Genomic DNA, 18,901 nt, shown 5'->3' with positions numbered 1-18,901 from the left:
ATCAATCTGAAGAACATTTTTTGTCTTTAAAAAATAAGGTGATCTACTGGCTAAACTCAAACAAACCTGTTCCAAACCATATGAAAAGTAGAATCCTCATGGTTCGCAGGGTACCTTGGGTTGGTCCTATAGCCAAATCAATTCCGGGTGATTGTGTTGTCATTTCTTTTGAGGAACCCCATAGTGCCCAACAGATATGCACATGGAAATCATATGCAGCCACTTCATCTATTGAAGCTAGGCCCTTATCTTTCTTCTACCCCCCACCGAGGCGCCCCAACTATGGGGTTAATTGGAATACGGTTAAACATCATTCCGGATATGGCCCCGATTTGAGTAGACAGGATGCTCGAAATGTGTGGAATGGAATTCCCACTTTCAACAGGTTTAGCAGTCTAGATGGAGTTGACTGACTTGAGACCTTGCGAAATTGCACTTTCAACTCACATGGCACCTACCATCCACCCGGTGACGGGAATTTCTCCCCCAGGTACGGAAATAGTGAGAAACTAAAGAATGAGGGAGAGGGAGGCAAAAACTGTTGCAGAACGAGGGATACAGAGAATAATGTACATATTATTGTAGCGAACCTATCGTGTTCCAGAGTGGAAGAGGGTTGTCCTGGTGATGAAACCAACAATGTAGCAGGGGATTTGGTCTCTCAATTTGAGAGCCAAATTGTGGGCGATTTGTTGCTAGATGGTGAGAAACTATCGGTGGAACCAGTATTGGCCATTGATGATTCCACCTGTCCTGGTAGTGAAGTTACTCCACCGTTACTCGTTTTGTCATGGAACATTGCAGGAGTCAATAAAAATCTGAGGGACCCAGATTGGGCTGATTATATTGACTCCAGCGATCTCTGCCTATTGCAAGAGACATGGGCGATGGATATTCCCCACAGGATAGGGTACAAAACTTTTGGTACGGAAGCAGTTCGGTCTAATAGGGGGAGGCCGTCTGGGGGACTGATCATATGGGTCAAAATCTCACTGAAAATTAAGGTTGAATTAATAGATACAGGAACCCCTGACATTTTGGTATTAAAATCTGTAAGTCTTAATGGAGCTGAATGTTATATTATTAATGTCTATAATAGACCGCTTGGTCATTCCAAAGTCTCTCCTACTCTGGAAACCTTGGATAGTTTCTTGAAAAGGGTGGTTGGCGATGCCCCATTGATTTTGGGTGGTGACTTAAACTGCAATTTTGAACCCGTCTTAGGGCTTACTGATGTCTTTGAGGATGAAGATCAAGCATATAACATTCCCCAGCTTGAGACTTCAAATTTTAAATGTTCGGCCCTGGCTGTCCAACTAATGAGGCTAACTGCAGACCATGGTCTCAGAGCATGCAACGGCCGTCTCCCCTCTGATTTAACAAAACATCCAACTTTTGCGAAGTCCGTAAGCAACCTGGACTTCATACTTGTTTCATTGAGCATTTGGCATTTTATGGTTGATCTTAAGGTGGTAAACGGGGACGAGAGCGACCACTATCCCCTTGAACTTTATATTGATGCACTCATGTTTGGTGACCCTTCTGCCTCAACTTCTATCGAGGCTCCCAAACTCAATTTTTATGATCAGGTACATGTTAACAATAACAGACGTGCATTAAAATGGCCGTACATTCTAGCCCAAGGTAAGGCCTTAGCATTGGTATATTCACTCTTTGACACAATGTTCGGGCCTATAGTTGGTCAACCCTTCACACCTGATCATTATGATCATTTTGTTACATTACATAAGATATTTTTTGACGAGCTAAAAACCTGTTTGTCTAAAATGCCAAAGAAAAAGCATCAAAATGTAAGAGTCGGATGTCATGGTAAACTATGGTATGACCATTCATGTAGGTTGGCTAAGAGGGAGCTCCTGTTTGCTATTAAAAACAAACCAAAGGATGATGTCAGACTAGCAAGGGAAGCATATAAGCACACCCAAAGGACTTCAAAAAAGCTATGGGAAGAATCAATTTGGGCGGATATGTTGGTTGCGGCCAAATCTAAGGACAATGTTGGTTTTTGGAGGCTGGTTGCAAATGATGGCCACGCAGGTAGAGCTGTGAAGGACACCTTTTTAGATGAACTGACTTGGGTGACACACTTCACAACTCTTTATAAGCAATACAACAGTGGCTTTGATGAGACTTTATGGTTGCCCCCACCGATTGAATGTCTTGATTTCACACTAGATGAAACGAAAAGGGCCATCAGTGAATTAAAAAGTAGTAAAGCTCCTGGCCCCGATAAAATACCGGGTGACTTGTATAAACACGAAACTGAAGTTTGGGCTCCATATATAAACCGTCTGTTCAACGCTCTATCTAATAACTGTCAATTTCCCGATAGCTGGCGCGCAGCAGAAGTTGTTTTAATTTTTAAAAAGGGAAATAGATCTGTGCCATCGAACTATAGACCAATTAGTCTAATGGACACCCTGCAAAAACTATATGCCAAGCATTTATTATTTCGGATAAATGACTGGCTGGAGGAAAAAACAATACTTACAAAGTTTCAAGCCGGGTTTAGGGGCAAGACCAGCACCATAGACCAGGTCTTCAGATTCTGTTGTATATATTGGAAATATGTACACATTAGGAAAGGTCATTTGTACGTAGCCTTTATAGATCTGAGAGCGGCATTTGACCTTGTCCCTCGCAACTTACTCTGGAGATCTCTAAGTGAAGCTGGTCTGCCAGGGTGTCTTTTGGTTCAAATAGTAGAGTTGCATGCTAGGAATCATGCCAACATTAGGTGGGGACCAAATGGTGAACTGACGCGTAATATTCCTATTGAGCGCGGTGTCCGTCAAGGATGCGTCCTGGCCCCCACCTTATTTTTACTATTTGTCAATGATATCCCTGACCATTTGAACGGTTGTGCTAATGATTCACCTCAGCTAAATGGAGAAAGGGTGCCTGCGTTGCTTTTCGCGGATGATACCATCTTAATATCCCAAACTAAGAAAGGACTCCAGGCACTCTTGAACTCCTTTAGTATTTATTGCGTGAAAAAGGGTTTATAGATAAACATTGACAAAACCAAGTGTATGGCATTGAATCCTTGCAAACCGGATAGAGGGACTCTGAATCTGAATGGTCAAATTTTAGAAACCGTTGATAACTTTTCCTATTTGGGGGTTGTACTTGACTCAAATCTGACATGGAAGGCTCAAATTGAGAAAAGCAAAGTATCCTATGCCCATAATGTCAAGCCAGTTATTAGCAAATTTAATGCTAGTATAAGTAAGAGTGTGACTCCTGTGCTTGAACTTTTTAAATTTAAAATCCAATCTGCTGCCCTTTACGGGGCTGAGATATGGGGACCTTGGGCAAGGGATAGCTTCCATGGTTTGGATAATAAATTTATGAGAACAATTGTAAGGGTACCCACTAGTACGCCGTTGATCCCTCTTCAACTTGATCTGAATTTTAAAAGAACTGATAATCTTATACTCATTAGACCATTAATGTTCTGGATAAGGATATGGTCTACCCCAGAATTAGCCGACTACAGGAAGGGCCTTCAAGAGATATTGGATTTAGATTCTTTCCATTCTATTTTATGGCTCAGACATATTAAAAAATGGCTCTTAATTTTGGGCCTGCCTCAGTTGTGGGAGAATCCAGATAACTTACCACCATTCGCCAAGTCTATGGTGAAACGAGCTTTGTGGTCCTATACAACTAATAGGTTAGTAAATGGAAATAGAACTGGGTCTTTAACCCAAGAATTCTTAACCTTTAAAGATGAACCATCCTTTGAAGTCTTCTTAGACGAAATAGAGCCTCCCCTTGCGAAGTCTCTATTTCTGAAATTCAGGTACGGGAATCTTATGCTGAATTCCAATATAGAACGTTGGTCTAAGAAAAAACTGGAATGTTCAAGTGTTATACATGGGAAATGTTCTGTGTGTTCAGATTCATGTATGGAGGATGAGGTCCATATGCTGTTTATCTGTAAAGCATACTCGAAAGCACGAAAAAGATGGATTAAACCCATGTGCACCGTTTTAGGAACAAGATCTTGTATCACGGCGTATAGGATCATTAAAACCAATACTTTTCAGCCTATTGTTTTTACTATCAGTAGGTTTTTGCATTCTGTGTATATTGTTCGCAGGAAATTTGGTCAAGTACTCTGAGTAGCAACTTTATACATGCTTAGATTCCAGCTGCTAAATGAACTGAAGCACTTAGTGTTTTTCAATGAGGATGACAGAAATGAACTTTGTATTTTAAGAGATAATCGCTTTTAAAAACAAGCATTAGAAATGCAATCGGGCTCGGATTTATTTGAGTTTGAGCTAATGGCATTATAAATGCCAATGTATTGTTGCTATGTGTTGTGGAGTGTGTTCATGTGGTGTGTACTGCCAGTGATCTCACCACTCTACTCACTACTCTACTCACTACTCTACTCACTACTCACTACTCTGCACTCACTACTCACTACTCTGCACTCACTACTCACTACTCTGCACTCACTACTCCAATCACTACTCTACTCACTACTCTACTCACTACTCTACTCACTACTCTACTCACTACTCTACTCACTACGGCTGTGCACACCCAAAGGTGGACTTCCCACCAGGCACTCGTGCTCACTTATTGCACACTCGCCCCTTTCACGGAACACGCGCGGATTGTACCGAGTGGGCGCCATGAGGGAGCCTGGCTACTTTCTGTTCTTAGTCCTTTTGGGTAAGTCTGCCTTTAATGAACATTTTATTGGTCGTGTTGTGAAACCAGCTGGAAAAGTTCATTTTGTCGTCCTTTTTTACTGGGAATAAACCAATGTTTGTTGTGCAGGCTTGTAGGTGATCTAAGGTGTAATTGTGAGCTCCGGCGTCCCTCCTGGGTGCGTATTTGCGCACTGACTGACAGTCTGGAGGCCACTGAGGAGACCGTCTCTTTAAAAAGACCCTTCCTTCCCTCCGCCACGCATCCTCTCCCGGCGCATCCCGCTGTCCCGCTGTGTGCTCTTCCGCCGTTCCTGCCACCTGCTGATCTGTCTATACATACTTACATGAGGATCTGTGAGGCGGGGCACACTGCTTCCCCTCACCCCAAAATGTACCCCAGGAAGCTTGTAAGTGCCCTCTTGCATCTGTGTGTGGTCTGTACCTCAGCGATGCGTCTGTCTAGGCGCTATATTGACAGGATTTTCTTCAAAATTGTTCTTTTTACGCACGTACTGTCTGGTGTGGTCAGACATCGGCTGGGATGCCAGTCTGTGATTTCAGAGACCGTTGTATTTTAGCTGAAAAGTGGTGGCCTTCGGTGCAAGCCCATATTGCCTCATATTTTAATTCGCCCACTTGAACAAACCGTGTGATCCTGTGCAAACTATCTCGCTTTCTTTGTACTTGACCTTGCAGACTTCGGAGAGCTCAGTGCTCCAGACATCTACGCTGAATAATTAACTCGGCTGTGTCAACTTGCGTAAAGCGCTCCGAAGTAGTTGAAAGGGGGTGGCTGGCGCATTATTGAAGGTACACGCACTCATTCTCAAATGCAGAAGGCGTGTTAATGTGTCACGCACTGTGCTGTGGAGCAGCTCAACTGTCAGCACACATTTACACAATCACAATGTTGTTGGTTTGCAAACGGCGCTTGTGTCTTCTGTCCTCTGTCGGGTCCTGTTTGCAGAAGAGACGAGGCTTCGTTGCTTTAGCGCTGGGTGTTGATGGGAAGGACCTTGGCTAATTGATCGTGTTTTAATTAGCGGCTGCAGCGTGGAAGCACTGCCAGTAGCAGCATTACCCTTTCGCAGCCCACTAGCCGTACTTTCATCAACCACTGGAAGATGAAAGGCTGCGCTGGACGCAGCGCCAGGTAGATCGCACGCAGAACGCAGCAGCAGGTGCAGCAGCCCGCTGAGCTACAGTGGCTGCGGATCAAAGCGCGGATAGTTCGTGTGACACTTTCACGCACAATGCCCTCGAACACTGCAAGGGGATGTTTGTTTACAGTGGAGATGTCCTCTCCTGGCACCCGCCTCAGGGCACGGTAAACACATGGGGGTGATGTTACCAGACACTAAAGGTGCCGCCGCCTCTTTGAAAGCAGAACCGCTTTAATAAAGATTATATAAATATGAAGCTAAAGCAGCTTCCTCTGCCGCAAGCCTCACAAGGAGGTCCGATTTCGTTTCTCACGACAAACAAAAGTCGTGCGTGGACTGTGCTCCCGTGGGCGCTGCTCGTGCCAAGACTGACGTTGTAATGGCCCGTTCTTTCATTTTATTAATTTTGACCCCCTTTAGTGCCTGCGCAAGCCAGACTGCTTCTAAGTCCTTATATGCAAAATGAATCTTAAAAAATAATGCGAGCTGGATTGCTCAGGGATGCTTTTTTTTGCCGACCTCAGTATGATGAAGAGCTGAGTTGCACCTACTGATTCACATATCAGGAGGCAGAGAGCACACACGGCTATTTCCTTTTGTCACCTCTTCAGTGGACTCTGACGGAGAGCTGAAACGTGGAGCCCAGAGGCGTATCTTCTATTGGTGCAGCAGGTGCAGTGGCACCGGTCCCAGAGCCTTGGAGCCATTTAGCACTGATAATTGGTGCTATGTTCCTTGCACCAGGCCCAATGATATCCATGGAACGATACTGGCTCCTCCTTTGACCCCTCCCCTCAGTCTCCCCCCCCCCCCCTACTTCCATCCCCGCGGTGGTCTGCGCCGTCAAGCGCCTTGCTTCTCGGCTTTCCACTTCTAGCTGACAGCCCTGCAGCCTGCAGGGGGCCGAGAAAGAGGCGCTGCTGACAGCAAAGAGTGGGATTTAAAAAGCATCCCGAGTGAGGGCCCCCACCGCCTTCAACCCCACCCGTGGACTGACGGGTCATTGCATGACCTGCTTGTATGTAATCTGTTTTACATCCCTGCACACCCCGGACCTCCTGCGCGCGGGGCCACTTTAAGTAACTTGTATTCAGCTCTGTGCTGTAGGTCGATGCCCGAAGTTGCTGACACTGTACCTGTGTCGCTGTGTGGTGTCGGCGACTCACTCAATGCCATTACCTACATTTTGTAATATATTGACCACGACTGCTAAATTATCTGTGTTGCTGTAACACCATGCTGGCTTTTTGTGTTTCTTTTGATAACATTTCATAAATTAAAATAAATAAATAACTAATAATAACTTGTATTCAGGGAACAGACACAGCAGCTCCTGAACCCCACGCAGCTCTGCTCGGAGTACTGTGTCCTTTTCTGCGTTACGAAGCTTTGTCTGCAGAAGTCAGAAGTGTTCAGCCTTTCTCGGCATGTACAGCTAACAATGGGCCCTGATTGCTGCTGGGGTCCAGTCTCGCAGCCAGACGGTCCTGGGGAAGCTGCTGATGACGGGGGGGGGGGGGAGGAGGCCCGAGTATCTGGATGCGATCTGCATTCGAAACCGTTCCCGGGCCACCTTTACTGAGATGTGCGCTGCGCGGAAACCGGGGGCGCTGCTCGGGCGCGGACTGCAAACACTGCGCAGCTCTGAAGTCACGTGAAATGGATCCAAAACAAAAATATCCAGAAAAAAAAGTGCTTCCGGGACCTAACAAGGAAGCTGCGCGCTGAGCGCTGCAGAATTGTGAACGCGCCCGGCCATCTGCATTCACTAACGGAGGCACCCTGACAGCTCCTAATTACAATTTATGTACTTCTTTGCGCAAGCACGCACGAAATATGCCTCAAAATGGCGGAACAAAACTACATTTACCCTATCACTTCAAGCCTTTTAAAACGAAAACACAAGGAAGACGAATCACTGACCAGATGACAGAAAACGCTAAGGAATGTCTGGAATTTCTCTCTCCAAGGCCCTCTTCTTCTTTTTTTTCTCCTTTAACATTAGTTCTCTAACTCCTCCCCCAGGGGGAGGAGTCCGAGCCCTAAAAATCTCCTGAATGTGTATATTGTTATGATCCTATGTTTTATGTATGTATATATATGTGTCTTTTATGGCCCAGGTGGCCGAAATAAAGAAATAAATAAATAAAAAAAATAACCTCGGTCCGGATGGGGCCCTTTGGTCCTGGCTGTTTGGGAGGGAGGCTGCGGGTGGGGATAGTGAGAAAGGTGCCCTTGTTGGAGGCTGCAGGGCTCTTAGGATGCATGGTACTAAACGGGCATGGCCCCTTGGTCAGAGTATCCAGGGCTCTCCGGATGCCTGGTTCTGGATGGTGTTGGAGGAGCAGGGCCCCTGGGTCAGAGTATTCAGGGCTCTACGGATGCCTGGTTCTGGGTGGTGCTGAAGGGCCCCTGGGTCAGATGGTGCAGGGCTCTCTGAATGCCTGGTTCTGGGTGGTGCTGAAGGGCCCCTGGGTCAGTGTCCAGGGCTCTCCGGATGCCTGGTTCTGGATGGTGCTGAAGGGGCAGGCCCCTGGGTCAGATGGTGCAGGGTTCTCTGGATGCCTGGTTCTGAAGGACCCCTGGGTCAGATGGTGTAGGGTTCTCTGGATGCCTGGTGCTGAAGGGCCCCTTGGTCAGTGTCCAGGGCTCTCCGGATGCCTGGTTCTGGATGGTGCTGAAGGGGCAGGGCCCATGGGTCAGATGGTGCAGGGTTCTCTGGATGCCTGGTTCTGGATGGTGCTGGAGGAGCAGGGCCCCTGGGTCAGAGTATCCAGGGCTCTACGGATGCCTGGTTCTGGATGGTGCTGAAGGGCCCCTTGGTCAGTGTCCAGGGCTCTCCGGATGCCTGGTTCTGGATGGTGCTGAAGGGGCAGGGCCCCTGGGTCAGCGTATCCAGGGCTCTCCGGATGTCTGGTTCTGGATGGTGCTGAAGGGGCAGGGCCCCTGGGTCAGAGTGTCCAGGGCTCTCCGGATGCCTGGTTCTGGATGGTGCTGAAGGGCCCCTGGGTCAGAGTGTCCAGGGCTCTCCGGATGCCTGGTTCTGGATGGTGCTGAAGGGGCAGGGCCCCTGGGTCAGAGTATCCAGGGCTCTCCGGATGTCTGGTTCAGGATGGTGCTGAAGGGGCAGGGCCCCTGGGTCAGAGTGTCCAGGGCTCTACGGATGCCTGATTCTGGATGGTGCTGGAGGAGCAGGGCCCCTAGGTCAGATGGTGCAGGGCTCTCTGGATGCCTGGTTCTGGATGGTGCTGAAGGGCCCCTTGGTCAGTGTCCAGGGCTCTCCGGATGTCTGGTTCTGGATGGTGCTGAAGGGCCCCTGGGTCAGAGTGTCCAGGGCTCTCCGGATGCCTGGATGTGGTTGGTGCTGGAGGGGCAGGTGCTCTCCGGGTGCATGGTTCTGAAGGGACAGGGCCCTGGGGAGGAGGGTGTGGGGCTCTCAGGATGCCTGGTTCTGGATGGTGCTGAAGGGCCCCTGGGTCAGAGTATCCAGGGCTCTCCGGATGTCTGGTTCTGGATGGTGCTGAAGGGGCAGGGCCCCTGGGTCAGAGTATCCAGGGCTCTCCGGATGCCTGGTTCTGGATGGTGCTGAAGGGGCAGGGCCCCTGGGTCAGAGTATCCAGGGCTCTACGGATGCCTGGATGTGGTTGGTGCTGGAGGGGCAGGGCACCTAGGGCGAAGGGCAGGTGCTCTCCGGGTGCATGGTTCTGAAGGGACAGGGCCCTGGGGAGGAGGGTGTGGGGCTCTCAGGATGCATGGTGCTGGATGAGCGCGGACTTTACCCGAAGGTGTCAGAGCGCTTCACAATAGGAACAGAACTGATACATGAGGAGAAAATTACAAGTGAACAAATTACAAAAGCAAATATTAGGTTGCATGAGGCAAAAGTGACAATTATGAGCAATCAAAATACACGAGGAGCAAACGGTGCCTTACAGGAGGAAAGGGTGACGTGTGTGCAGGTTACAAAAGCGTATAAAGTACAAGTAGAGGTAAAATACTGCAAAAGATGGCAGACACTCCAGCACAAGAACGAACGTTACGTAGGCAAAGGTGGCGCTTGTGCAAGTATCAAAGCAAACCACATGTGAGAGGAGCAAACAGTGAGTTACAAGAAACACCCACATTACCCTGGGAGGGCAGGGCTCCGAGCGGCTGGGGGAGGGCAGGGCTCCGAGCGGCTGGGGGAGGGCAGGGCTCTCGGCTCCTGGGGGAGGGCAGGAGGGGAGGGGAGGGCAGGGCTCTCGGCTCCTGGGGGAGGGCAGGAGGGGAGGGCAGGGCTCTCGGCTCCTAGGGGAGGGCAGGGCTCTCGGCTCCTAGGGGAGGGCAGGGCTCTCAGCTCCTGGGGGAGGTTCCCTTCCTTGGTGCCCGAGAGCGGCCCCTTCACTTTCGTTTCTCTGCTCCCTGTGCCTTCTCCAACACTTGCCTCTTTCCTCCGCAGGAGATGCCCGCTCGCCCTATGTGCCCCCAGGGCAGTTTGCAGTCTGGAGGCGAGAGGACCCGCCGGACCGCGCAGCCCCCCACGTGAGTCTCTTCTTCTGCTCTGCCAGCCCGTGTGATCTTTGGCAGGTCTACAGGAGTGTAGAAATGGCGGGGTCCGGGTGTACCAGAAACAGGGTGGGCGAGGGGAGGGAGGGCTGGATGCAGGAGTAATGCTTGAGAGGAGTAAGTAAAGGTGGCGAGGGAGGGAAGGGTCCGGGTACACTAGAAGCAGGGGAATGACAAATGCCAGGGAGTGAGGGGAGGCCAGGATGTGGGTATGCTAGAAGCAGGGTAATGGGTGTTGCCAGGAAGTGAGGGTGGCCAGGGATGGCTGGGTTCTGGTATGCTAGAAGCAGGGTAGTGATATGCCAGGAAGTGAGGGGGGCGAGGGGAGTACTGGATGTAGGTATGCTAGAAACAGGAGAATTCCAGAAAGTTGGGTGGCGAGAGAGGGTTTGATGTGGGTACGCTAGAAGCAGGGTAAAAAGCGATGCGAGGAAGTGAGGGTGAACAAGTGGGTATGCTACAAGCAAGGTAATGGGTGATACCAGGAAGTTTGGGGGCGTGGGAGGGCTGGAGTTGGGTACTCTAAATGCAGGGTAATGTGCGATGCCAGGAGGTAAGGGTAAAGGTGAGGGGATTGCGGGATCTGGGTATGCTACAAGTTGGGTAGTGAGGGATGCCAGGATAGAGGGGTGAAGGAAGGGCTGAATCTGGGTATGAAGGAGCATGGTAATGAGTGGTGCTAGGAAGTAAGGGTGGAAATAGGAGAAATGAACCAGGTAAGCTAGAAGCAGGGTAATGAATGATTCTAGGAAGTGAGGGTTCCGAAGGGATGGCGAGATCCAGGGATGGCTAGACCTAGGGTAATGAACGATCCCAGGAAGTAAGGATGGCGAGAGGGGGGTGGGACCGGGTTGTTCTAGAGTACGATAATAAGCGATGCAAGGAGGTAGAGGACAAGAGAAGGCCTGAATCTGGCTATGCTAGAAGCAGGGTAATGTCTAAAAAGTAAGGGTACTGAGGGGATCGTTGGATCTTGGTATGCTAGAAGTAAGGTAATTTGGGATGCCTTGAAGTAAGGTTGGCAAACAGGGTTTAACCCCAGTAATGCTATAAGAAAGGTAACTAGCAATGCCAGGCAGAAGCAATGGCACAAGAAGGTCTGAATCACTCCTAGAACTAAGGTAAAGAGCAATGCAGGGAAGTAGGGGTGGTCAGAGGAAGGCTGTACCTGGGTATCCTCCAAGTTTGGTACTGAGTCATTTCAGAAACTAAGCAGGACGAGAAGAAGGCTAGATCTAAGTTTGGTAGAAGCATGGTAAGGAACTATAACATTAAGTAAGGGCGGTAAGGGAAGAGCTGAAGCTGGGTATTCTAGAAGCAAGGTAATGAGTGCCAGGAAGTAAGGGTGGTGATGGGAGGGCTGTATTTGGGTATGCTAGATGCATGGTAATGAGCAGTGCTTGAAAGTGAGGATGGTGAGGGGAGAGCTGGCTCCGGACATCTTAGAAGTAAGGTAATTAGTGTTGCCTTAAATAGGGGTGGCAACAGAATGGTTTGATCCTGGGCTGCTAGAAGTAGGAAAAGGACAATGCCAGGAAACAAGGTGACAGCAAGGATATACCTGGTATACAAGGAGTTGGGTAGTTAGTGAAGCCAGAAACTAAGGGTGACGAGATGAGGGCTGGATCCAAGTATGGTAGAAGCATACTAATGACTATGCCACTAGCTAAGGGTGGCACGGGTAGGGCTGAACCTGGCTATGCCAGAAGCAGGGTTTTGTTCAATGCCAGGAAGTGAGTGGGCGAATGAAAAGCTGTGTCTGGGTATGTTAGAAGCGGAGTAATGTGCGATGGCAGGAAGTAAAATAGGGGAGAGCTAGATCTGGATTTGCTGGAATCAGGGTTATGAGTGATGCCAAGATGTAGGGTTGGTAAGAGGGCTCAACCCTGCTATGCCAGAAGTACCGTATGAGCAATGCCAGAAAGTAAGGGTGGCGAAGAGAGGACTGAACACGGGTATGCTAGAAGCAGGGTATTGATCGATGCCAGAATGACGGTGGGAAGGGGAGGCTCGATCTGGGTATGCTACAAGCACGGTATTGATCAATGCCAGGATTTAAGAGAGGTCTTGGCATGCTATGGCGTGAAGAAAAATGATCACATCACCCTCACCCTGATGAAACTCCAATGGCTCCCCTTGCCCGTCTGCACCGCCTTCAAAACCAGCTGCATTATTTACAAAGCTTTAACAAAGAGCAGGCTGGGCCCTAGTAACAGTACTTTAAATGCAAAAAAACGAATGGCTAATAAAATATATTTAAAGGTGCTAATGAACAACAATTTCAAGACTCACAGCGGCGCAGTGAATGTTGGTGCAAAGTAAACTTGCCTGTTGGCTCGAATCGGCCTCACAATGGACTAGCTAGCCCCTTTGAGTGCTCATTGTCTCGAAAGGACTCCATGCTGCCAGCCAGTGCTTCCAGCACATCTCCATTTCTGTCCACTCCTGGACACTTCCTAATCAATGGAGTGAAAGTACCAGGGGGCAACCCTATGCACTTTTTCAGACGTTACTGTCTGTCTTACTGCAAAAAGGCCCAAAATGCCATTTGTCTGTGCATTTTCAGAATGGCAGAAATCATCGGCCACTCTAAACTTGGGCTCCGAGGGCTGGGCATGTATAGGAGTGTCAAAGAGAAGTCACCAGTGTCCTTCCACATATAGCACTACAATTATATCTGGGCGAAGTTCGAGGTGTTGTGCTACACGGAACACCGTGAAGTGCAGAAAAAACTCCGCCGCATTACGCAGAGCTCCGCCAGCGGCAGAGTGTGGTAGAAAAATGCAGTTTGCTGTGATTGCACAGCGCCGGATGCTTGTCCGCACTGTGCAATCAGTGCGAATATCACCATGCACAGCTCAGGCTTTCCTTTTCTGCAGCTCGAGTAGATTTTTACTAGAGCTGAAGCTTTCTCAACTCGAACGGGCAGTTTCTCAACCCGAGCGGTCGCGAGCAAACGCGACCACTCGCAATGAGAAACCTGACCCCCCCCCCCCCCCCCCGCCCCGCACGCGCCGAGAAATCTCGGCAGGAGGTTCATTTTCCGCGCTCGCCAACTTGATGTTGACTATCATGAAGGAGGAAAAATCTCGCCGGGTTGATTTTCCTTGCTCGCCAACTTGACGTTGACAAACACGAGCGAGGAAAAAAACTCTGTTCCGCTACGCGGGTCGGAGTTTTTCGGATCTAAGCGAGCTGCGCGTTATGTGGAGTGACACAAACTCGGCAAACTCCACGAGCAGAGTTCACCGCCCAGTGTTAACTAAAATCCAATTTGAAGCCGACCCTGGACCAATGACAAACCAAGAGACAGAAGTCTATTGAAACAAAGCAGGGCCCCTCCTTGCCCAGACAGGAGAAGCACAATAATTGTTCCCTTGTACTGTTTGGTCCCTTTCACATCTCCTACCCTGAATATTCTGCTGAGCTCAGAGGAGTCATCCCTACTCACTCGGCTCAACCTGCCAATCAGTGTGTCCTATTACGTAGCTCCTGGAAGAATTTCAGGCCAAGTTGCTGAAAAGGTAATTCAATATAGCTTCCATCAGCATCCGTTAGAGTAACGGTAACTTTCTTAAAGTTACTCTTCCCAGGTATTTATTAAAAATATGTATTCACCATTTTGTTGGATTTTGAATAACTACATGCTCTCATTTCATAGATACAGTATTGGTATTTTAATCTGCAACCTGATGTTTTACGTAGGACAGCTAGGCCTGCCTCAGTGATAATAGCTTTTAGGCCATGTCACTGTAGAAACAGGAGAGTACAAATTTTCCATTTGCCCCACTTTTAACTACCGTACGCCCTACCTTGTGGGCTATATGGGAATAATTTACTTTATTTAAAAGGGAGGTTTTTACCTGTCAAGGACGGGTATTTAACTGGTTACACTGCAGCACTAGGGCTACACAGGATGGGCCTGAAGCCTTACTACCACTGCCGCTGTAGTAGATGGCTCAATAGGTGCTGCAACCCCTCAAGTGGCACATTAACTTCCAGGCCGTGGGTGCACTTTCAACAGCATATACTTGAGGATTTATGAGCACATTAAAAGTTCCTATTAGGATTAAGCCAGCTTTACCCATGGTCAAGGGGAGAGCACAGGCACTTTACTACTGGTTAGGAGGTTAAACTGCATACAGGTCTAAACCCAGCAAAAGTATATGTTCCAGCAAAAGACCTAAAATCCAAGGAGGCCACTCAGAAAAGGTGGATTGCCTACATCTGGCAATAGTTATTTTCAGGGCCATGAATCAGCCAAAGCATGCAAGCACTACAGCTTGCATCGCTCCAGGAACAGAGGTGGCCTCAGACTGAGGCATCCAGTCTCAGATCTGCATGCAGTGGCCAACACTGTCGTTGTTGCAGTCTAAATGTTGGGCTCCTTCTAAGTGCCTCTCTTTCTACCCCATACACTCTTGTACTGAAATCCTCTGTAAACCTCGAACACACACCGTACTGTAAATCGCATTTAATCTGTTACGCCTTCTGTCAGTGTGAGATTGGCCACTGTGCCATACTGTGAAACCCTGCTGGCTGACGTTTGCGCTATATTAAACATAAACACTAAAATCGAAATGGTATTTTGTCATTGAGACGGTAGCCATCAGTGTCCTTATGCTGCATGTCGTGAACCGGCAGCCTGGCCCGTATTGATCCTCTGTGCCCTCCTACTCTGCAAGAGAAACTTCATTTCGCCTCTTGTGGGAGATCCCTGCCTGCCGATTTGCCCTGGCCTCTCTTTCAGAGACCCTCTACAACAGCTTTGTTGAGGAAGACCAGAGCCAGTTGTGCTTGGCTGGCATAGGAGGAGCAATACTGGCAGCGTGGTGAAACCATGGTGCGTGGAGTGGCGAGGACTGCAACCCACAACCCTCTCGACAGCAGAGGGAGCTTGATTCACCAACACTTTTATTGAGTAACCAACATCTCAGAACTGCACATTCAGGTGACAACTGTTGCGTTTCTGTGGCTCCTCCTCGCCGGCTAAAAAAGAGGATCTGTCTCTGATATAATGGCCATTTTTAGGTCTAGACTAAAGACAGCTCTTGCATGTCTGTATGTCAAAGTTCTCTGTGCAAGGCCTCTAGTGGATCATATGAAGGACATATGCAGGCTTACAGGCCGGCTATTGCTCAACATTGGTTGGCTTTAGTGCCATTCTTATTTGCTTGCTTATTCATTGGCTTGTCTTCTGCTCCCTTGGAGCATAGCTTCTTTACCGTCCTCTTGATTGGCTGACTTGTATCCTTCCACTGCTCGCATTTAGGGAACTATTTCCATTTTCGTTTTGGAATCTGTGAGTGAATTCGTTTTCTTGCTCTCTCATGCTGATTACCCCCTCAAATACCCTCCATCTGATGCTTGCTCTACACCTGGCCCCTGCTCCTCACCCGTTCCTCTGTTGCCCTGCTAACCCTGGCAGTCCTGAAAATAAATTACATTTGTTTGGAAGGCCCCATAGTTATTGCTGCTTTATTTTCCAAAAGGTGCTTTTTCCTCCCTTGCTTCTCTGCCCCTTCTCTGTTGTTTCCCCGCTTGCTATTGACTTGAGCCTCTGGCTTGGCTACGGAAAGGTTTGCGCCTCTCACTTGTTGCTCTGCCCATTCTCCGCTGTTTCCCCGCTTGCTATTGACTTGAGCCTCTGGCTTGGCTACGGAAAGGTTTGCGCCTCTCACTAGTTGCTCTGCCCTGTCTCCGTTGTTTCCCCGCTTGCTATTGACTTGAGCCTCTGGCTTGGCTACGGAAAGGTTTGCGCCTCTCACTTGTTGCTCTGCCCATTCTCCGCTGTTTCCCCGCTTGCTATTGACTTGAGCCTCTGGCTTGGCTACGGAAAGGTTTGCGCCTCTCACTAGTTGCTCTGCCCTGTCTCCGTTGTTTCCCCGCTTGCTATTGACTTGAGCCTCTGGCTTGGCTACGGAAAGGTTTGCGCCTCTCACTAGTTGCTCTGCCCTGTCTCCGTTGTTTCCCCGCTTGCTATTGACTTGAGCCTCTGGCTTGGCTACGGAAAGGTTTGCGCCTCTCACTTGTTGCTCTGCCCATTCTCCGCTGTTTCCCCGCTTGCTATTGACTTGAGCCTCTGGCTTGGCTACGGAAAGGTTTGCGCCTCTCACTAGTTGCTCTGCCCTGTCTCCGTTGTTTCCCCGCTTGCTATTGACTTGAGCCTCTGGCTTGGCTACGGAAAGGTTTGCGCCTCTCACTTGTTGCTCTGCCCATTCTCCGCTGTTTCCCCGCTTGCTATTGACTTGAGCCTCTGGCTTGGCTACGGAAAGGTTTGCGCCTCTCACTAGTTGCTCTGCCCTGTCTCCGTTGTTTCCCCGCTTGCTATTGACTTGAGCCTCTGGCTTGGCTACGGAAAGGTTTGCGCCTCTCACTTGTTGCTCTGCCCATTCTCCGCTGTTTCCCCGCTTGCTATTGACTTGAGCCTCTGGCTTGGCTACGGAAAGGTTTGCGCCTCTCACTAGTTGCTCTGCCCTGTCTCCGTTGTTTCCCCGCTTGCTATTGACTTGAGCCTCTGGCTTGGCTACGGAAAGGTTTGCGCCTCTCACTAGTTGCTCTGCCCTGTCTCCGTTGTTTCCCCGCTTGCTATTGACTTGAGCCTCTGGCTTGGCTACGGAAAGGTTTGCGCCTCTCACTTGTTGCTCTGCCCATTCTCCGCTGTTTCCCCGCTTGCTATTGACTTGAGCCTCTGGCTTGGCTACGGAAAGGTTTGCGCCTCTCACTAGTTGCTCTGCCCTGTCTCCGTTGTTTCCCCGCTTGCTATTGACTTGAGCCTCTGGCTTGGCTACGGAAAGGTTTGCGCCTCTCACTAGTTGCTCTGCCCTGTCTCCGTTGTTTCCCCGCTTGCTATTGACTTGAGCCTCTGGCTTGGCTACGGAAAGGTTTGCGCCTCTCACTTGTTGCTCTGCCCATTCTCCGCTGTTTCCCCACTTGCTATTGACTTGAGCCTCTGGCTTGGCTACGGAAAGGTTTGCGCCTCTCACTAGTTGCTCTGCCCTGTCTCCGTTGTTTCCCCGCTTGCTATGGACTTGAGCCTCTGGCTTGGCTACGGAAAGGTTTGCGCCTCTCACTAGTTGCTCTGCCCTGTCTCCGTTGTTTCCCCGCTTGCTATTGACTTGAGCCTCTGGCTTGGCTACGGAAAGGTTTGCGCCTCTCACTTGCTGCTCTGCTCTTCTTCCAGAATATGATGGATATCGTTAAACAGATGATCATGAACGACCCTGAGAGGTTCCAACAGTTGTCTCAAGGAAATTCACCTGGATTAGCCGAGATTATGACAAAGTTGGGTAAGTTGAGTCTTCTGTGATGTAACCCCACAATGCTGACCCAGGCCTCCTCTTGGCTGAGCACACATTGCCTCATCCAGAGCGGGGATGTTAAGATTAATAAGCACCTGAATATCTCAGCCTGTGTATGTGGCGATGGCCTCGCAACACTTTACATAAAGAAAGTCTTAATCTCTCTACAAAAATGTCTATCTGAACTTGACTGTTAAATTGGAAGAAGTGACCTGTTTTTGTGGGTGGAATGCACTTAGGCTGTAGCCACGACAGAGAGAGAAAACGAGAGAGAGAGAGAGAGAGAGAGAGAGAGAAAGCGAGAGAGAGCGAGCGATAGAACGAGAGCGAGCGATAGAACGAGAGCGAGCGATAGAACGAGAGAGAGCGATAGAACGAGAGAGAGCGATAGAACGAGAGAGAGCGATAGAACGAGAGAGAGCGATAGAACGAGAGAGAGCGATAGAACGAGAGAGAGCGATAGAACGAGAGAGAGCGATAGAACGAGAGAACGAGAGAGAGAGAGCGAGAGAACGAGAGAGAGAGAGCGAGAGAACGAGAGAGAGAGAGAGAGAGAACGAGAGAGAGAGAGAGAGGGAACGAGAGAGAGAGGGAACGAGAGAGAGAACGAGAGAGAGAGGGAACGAGAGAGAGAACGAGAGAGAGAGGGAACGAGAGAGAACGGGAACGAGAGAGAACGAGAGAACGAGAGAGAGAGAGAGAACGAGAGAGAGAGAGAGAGAGAACTGTTTTTGTCCACAGGCCACGTAGATCCAAACCCTTTAGCTGCCAGTGTGGAGTACCACAGTATGGCTCTAGGAGAGATGACTAGTAAGCTATTACATTTTTTATTTATGGTTCATTAAATGGTGAACACGCCTAGGGCATGAATGAGCTAATCTCACTCTTATAGTGGTACTAGTATACAAATATGTACAATGCTCACTAAATGGAACCTTTCGAACTACTTGCAATACAGAATGCTCCAGATTATAGGCAAAAACATGCAGAATCCACAAAGCAGTATTGTTGATAGTTTGATTTTAAAATAAAACAAACACAAGGACATGATGGAGGGAGCGCTGAAACTTTTAAGACACTCACCCCCTGTCACAGATCTGGGTTGAATAGATCATTGTTCTTTAGATGACTTCACTACCCCAGTTCAGACCCAGCCATAAGAAAAAAATAAAATATGCACAAAAAAATAAAATATATATAT

General features: G+C 49.0%; 1 protein-coding gene across 4 annotated transcripts in view; it reads left to right on the top strand.

The window, feature by feature from the left end:
- Window positions 1-18,901, top strand: part of TTC31 (tetratricopeptide repeat domain 31) — a 136,032-nt gene that overhangs the window by 22,639 nt on the left and 94,492 nt on the right. For all 4 annotated transcript variants that reach the window (XM_078678784.1, XM_078678786.1, XM_078678782.1 and 1 more), the window contains exons 2-3: window positions 10,293-10,375; window positions 17,583-17,688. In XM_078678784.1, the coding sequence (XP_078534910.1) occupies window positions 10,293-10,375; window positions 17,583-17,688 (189 nt within the window). The remainder of the gene's footprint in view (window positions 1-10,292; window positions 10,376-17,582; window positions 17,689-18,901) is intronic.

This window comes from Lissotriton helveticus, chromosome 2_2, assembly GCF_964261635.1.
Source record: "Lissotriton helveticus chromosome 2_2, aLisHel1.1, whole genome shotgun sequence".
Taxonomy (NCBI): Eukaryota; Metazoa; Chordata; class Amphibia; order Caudata; family Salamandridae; genus Lissotriton; species Lissotriton helveticus.
Note: the sequence above shows the minus strand (reverse complement) of the source record. Positions and strands in the feature narration are given on the sequence as shown.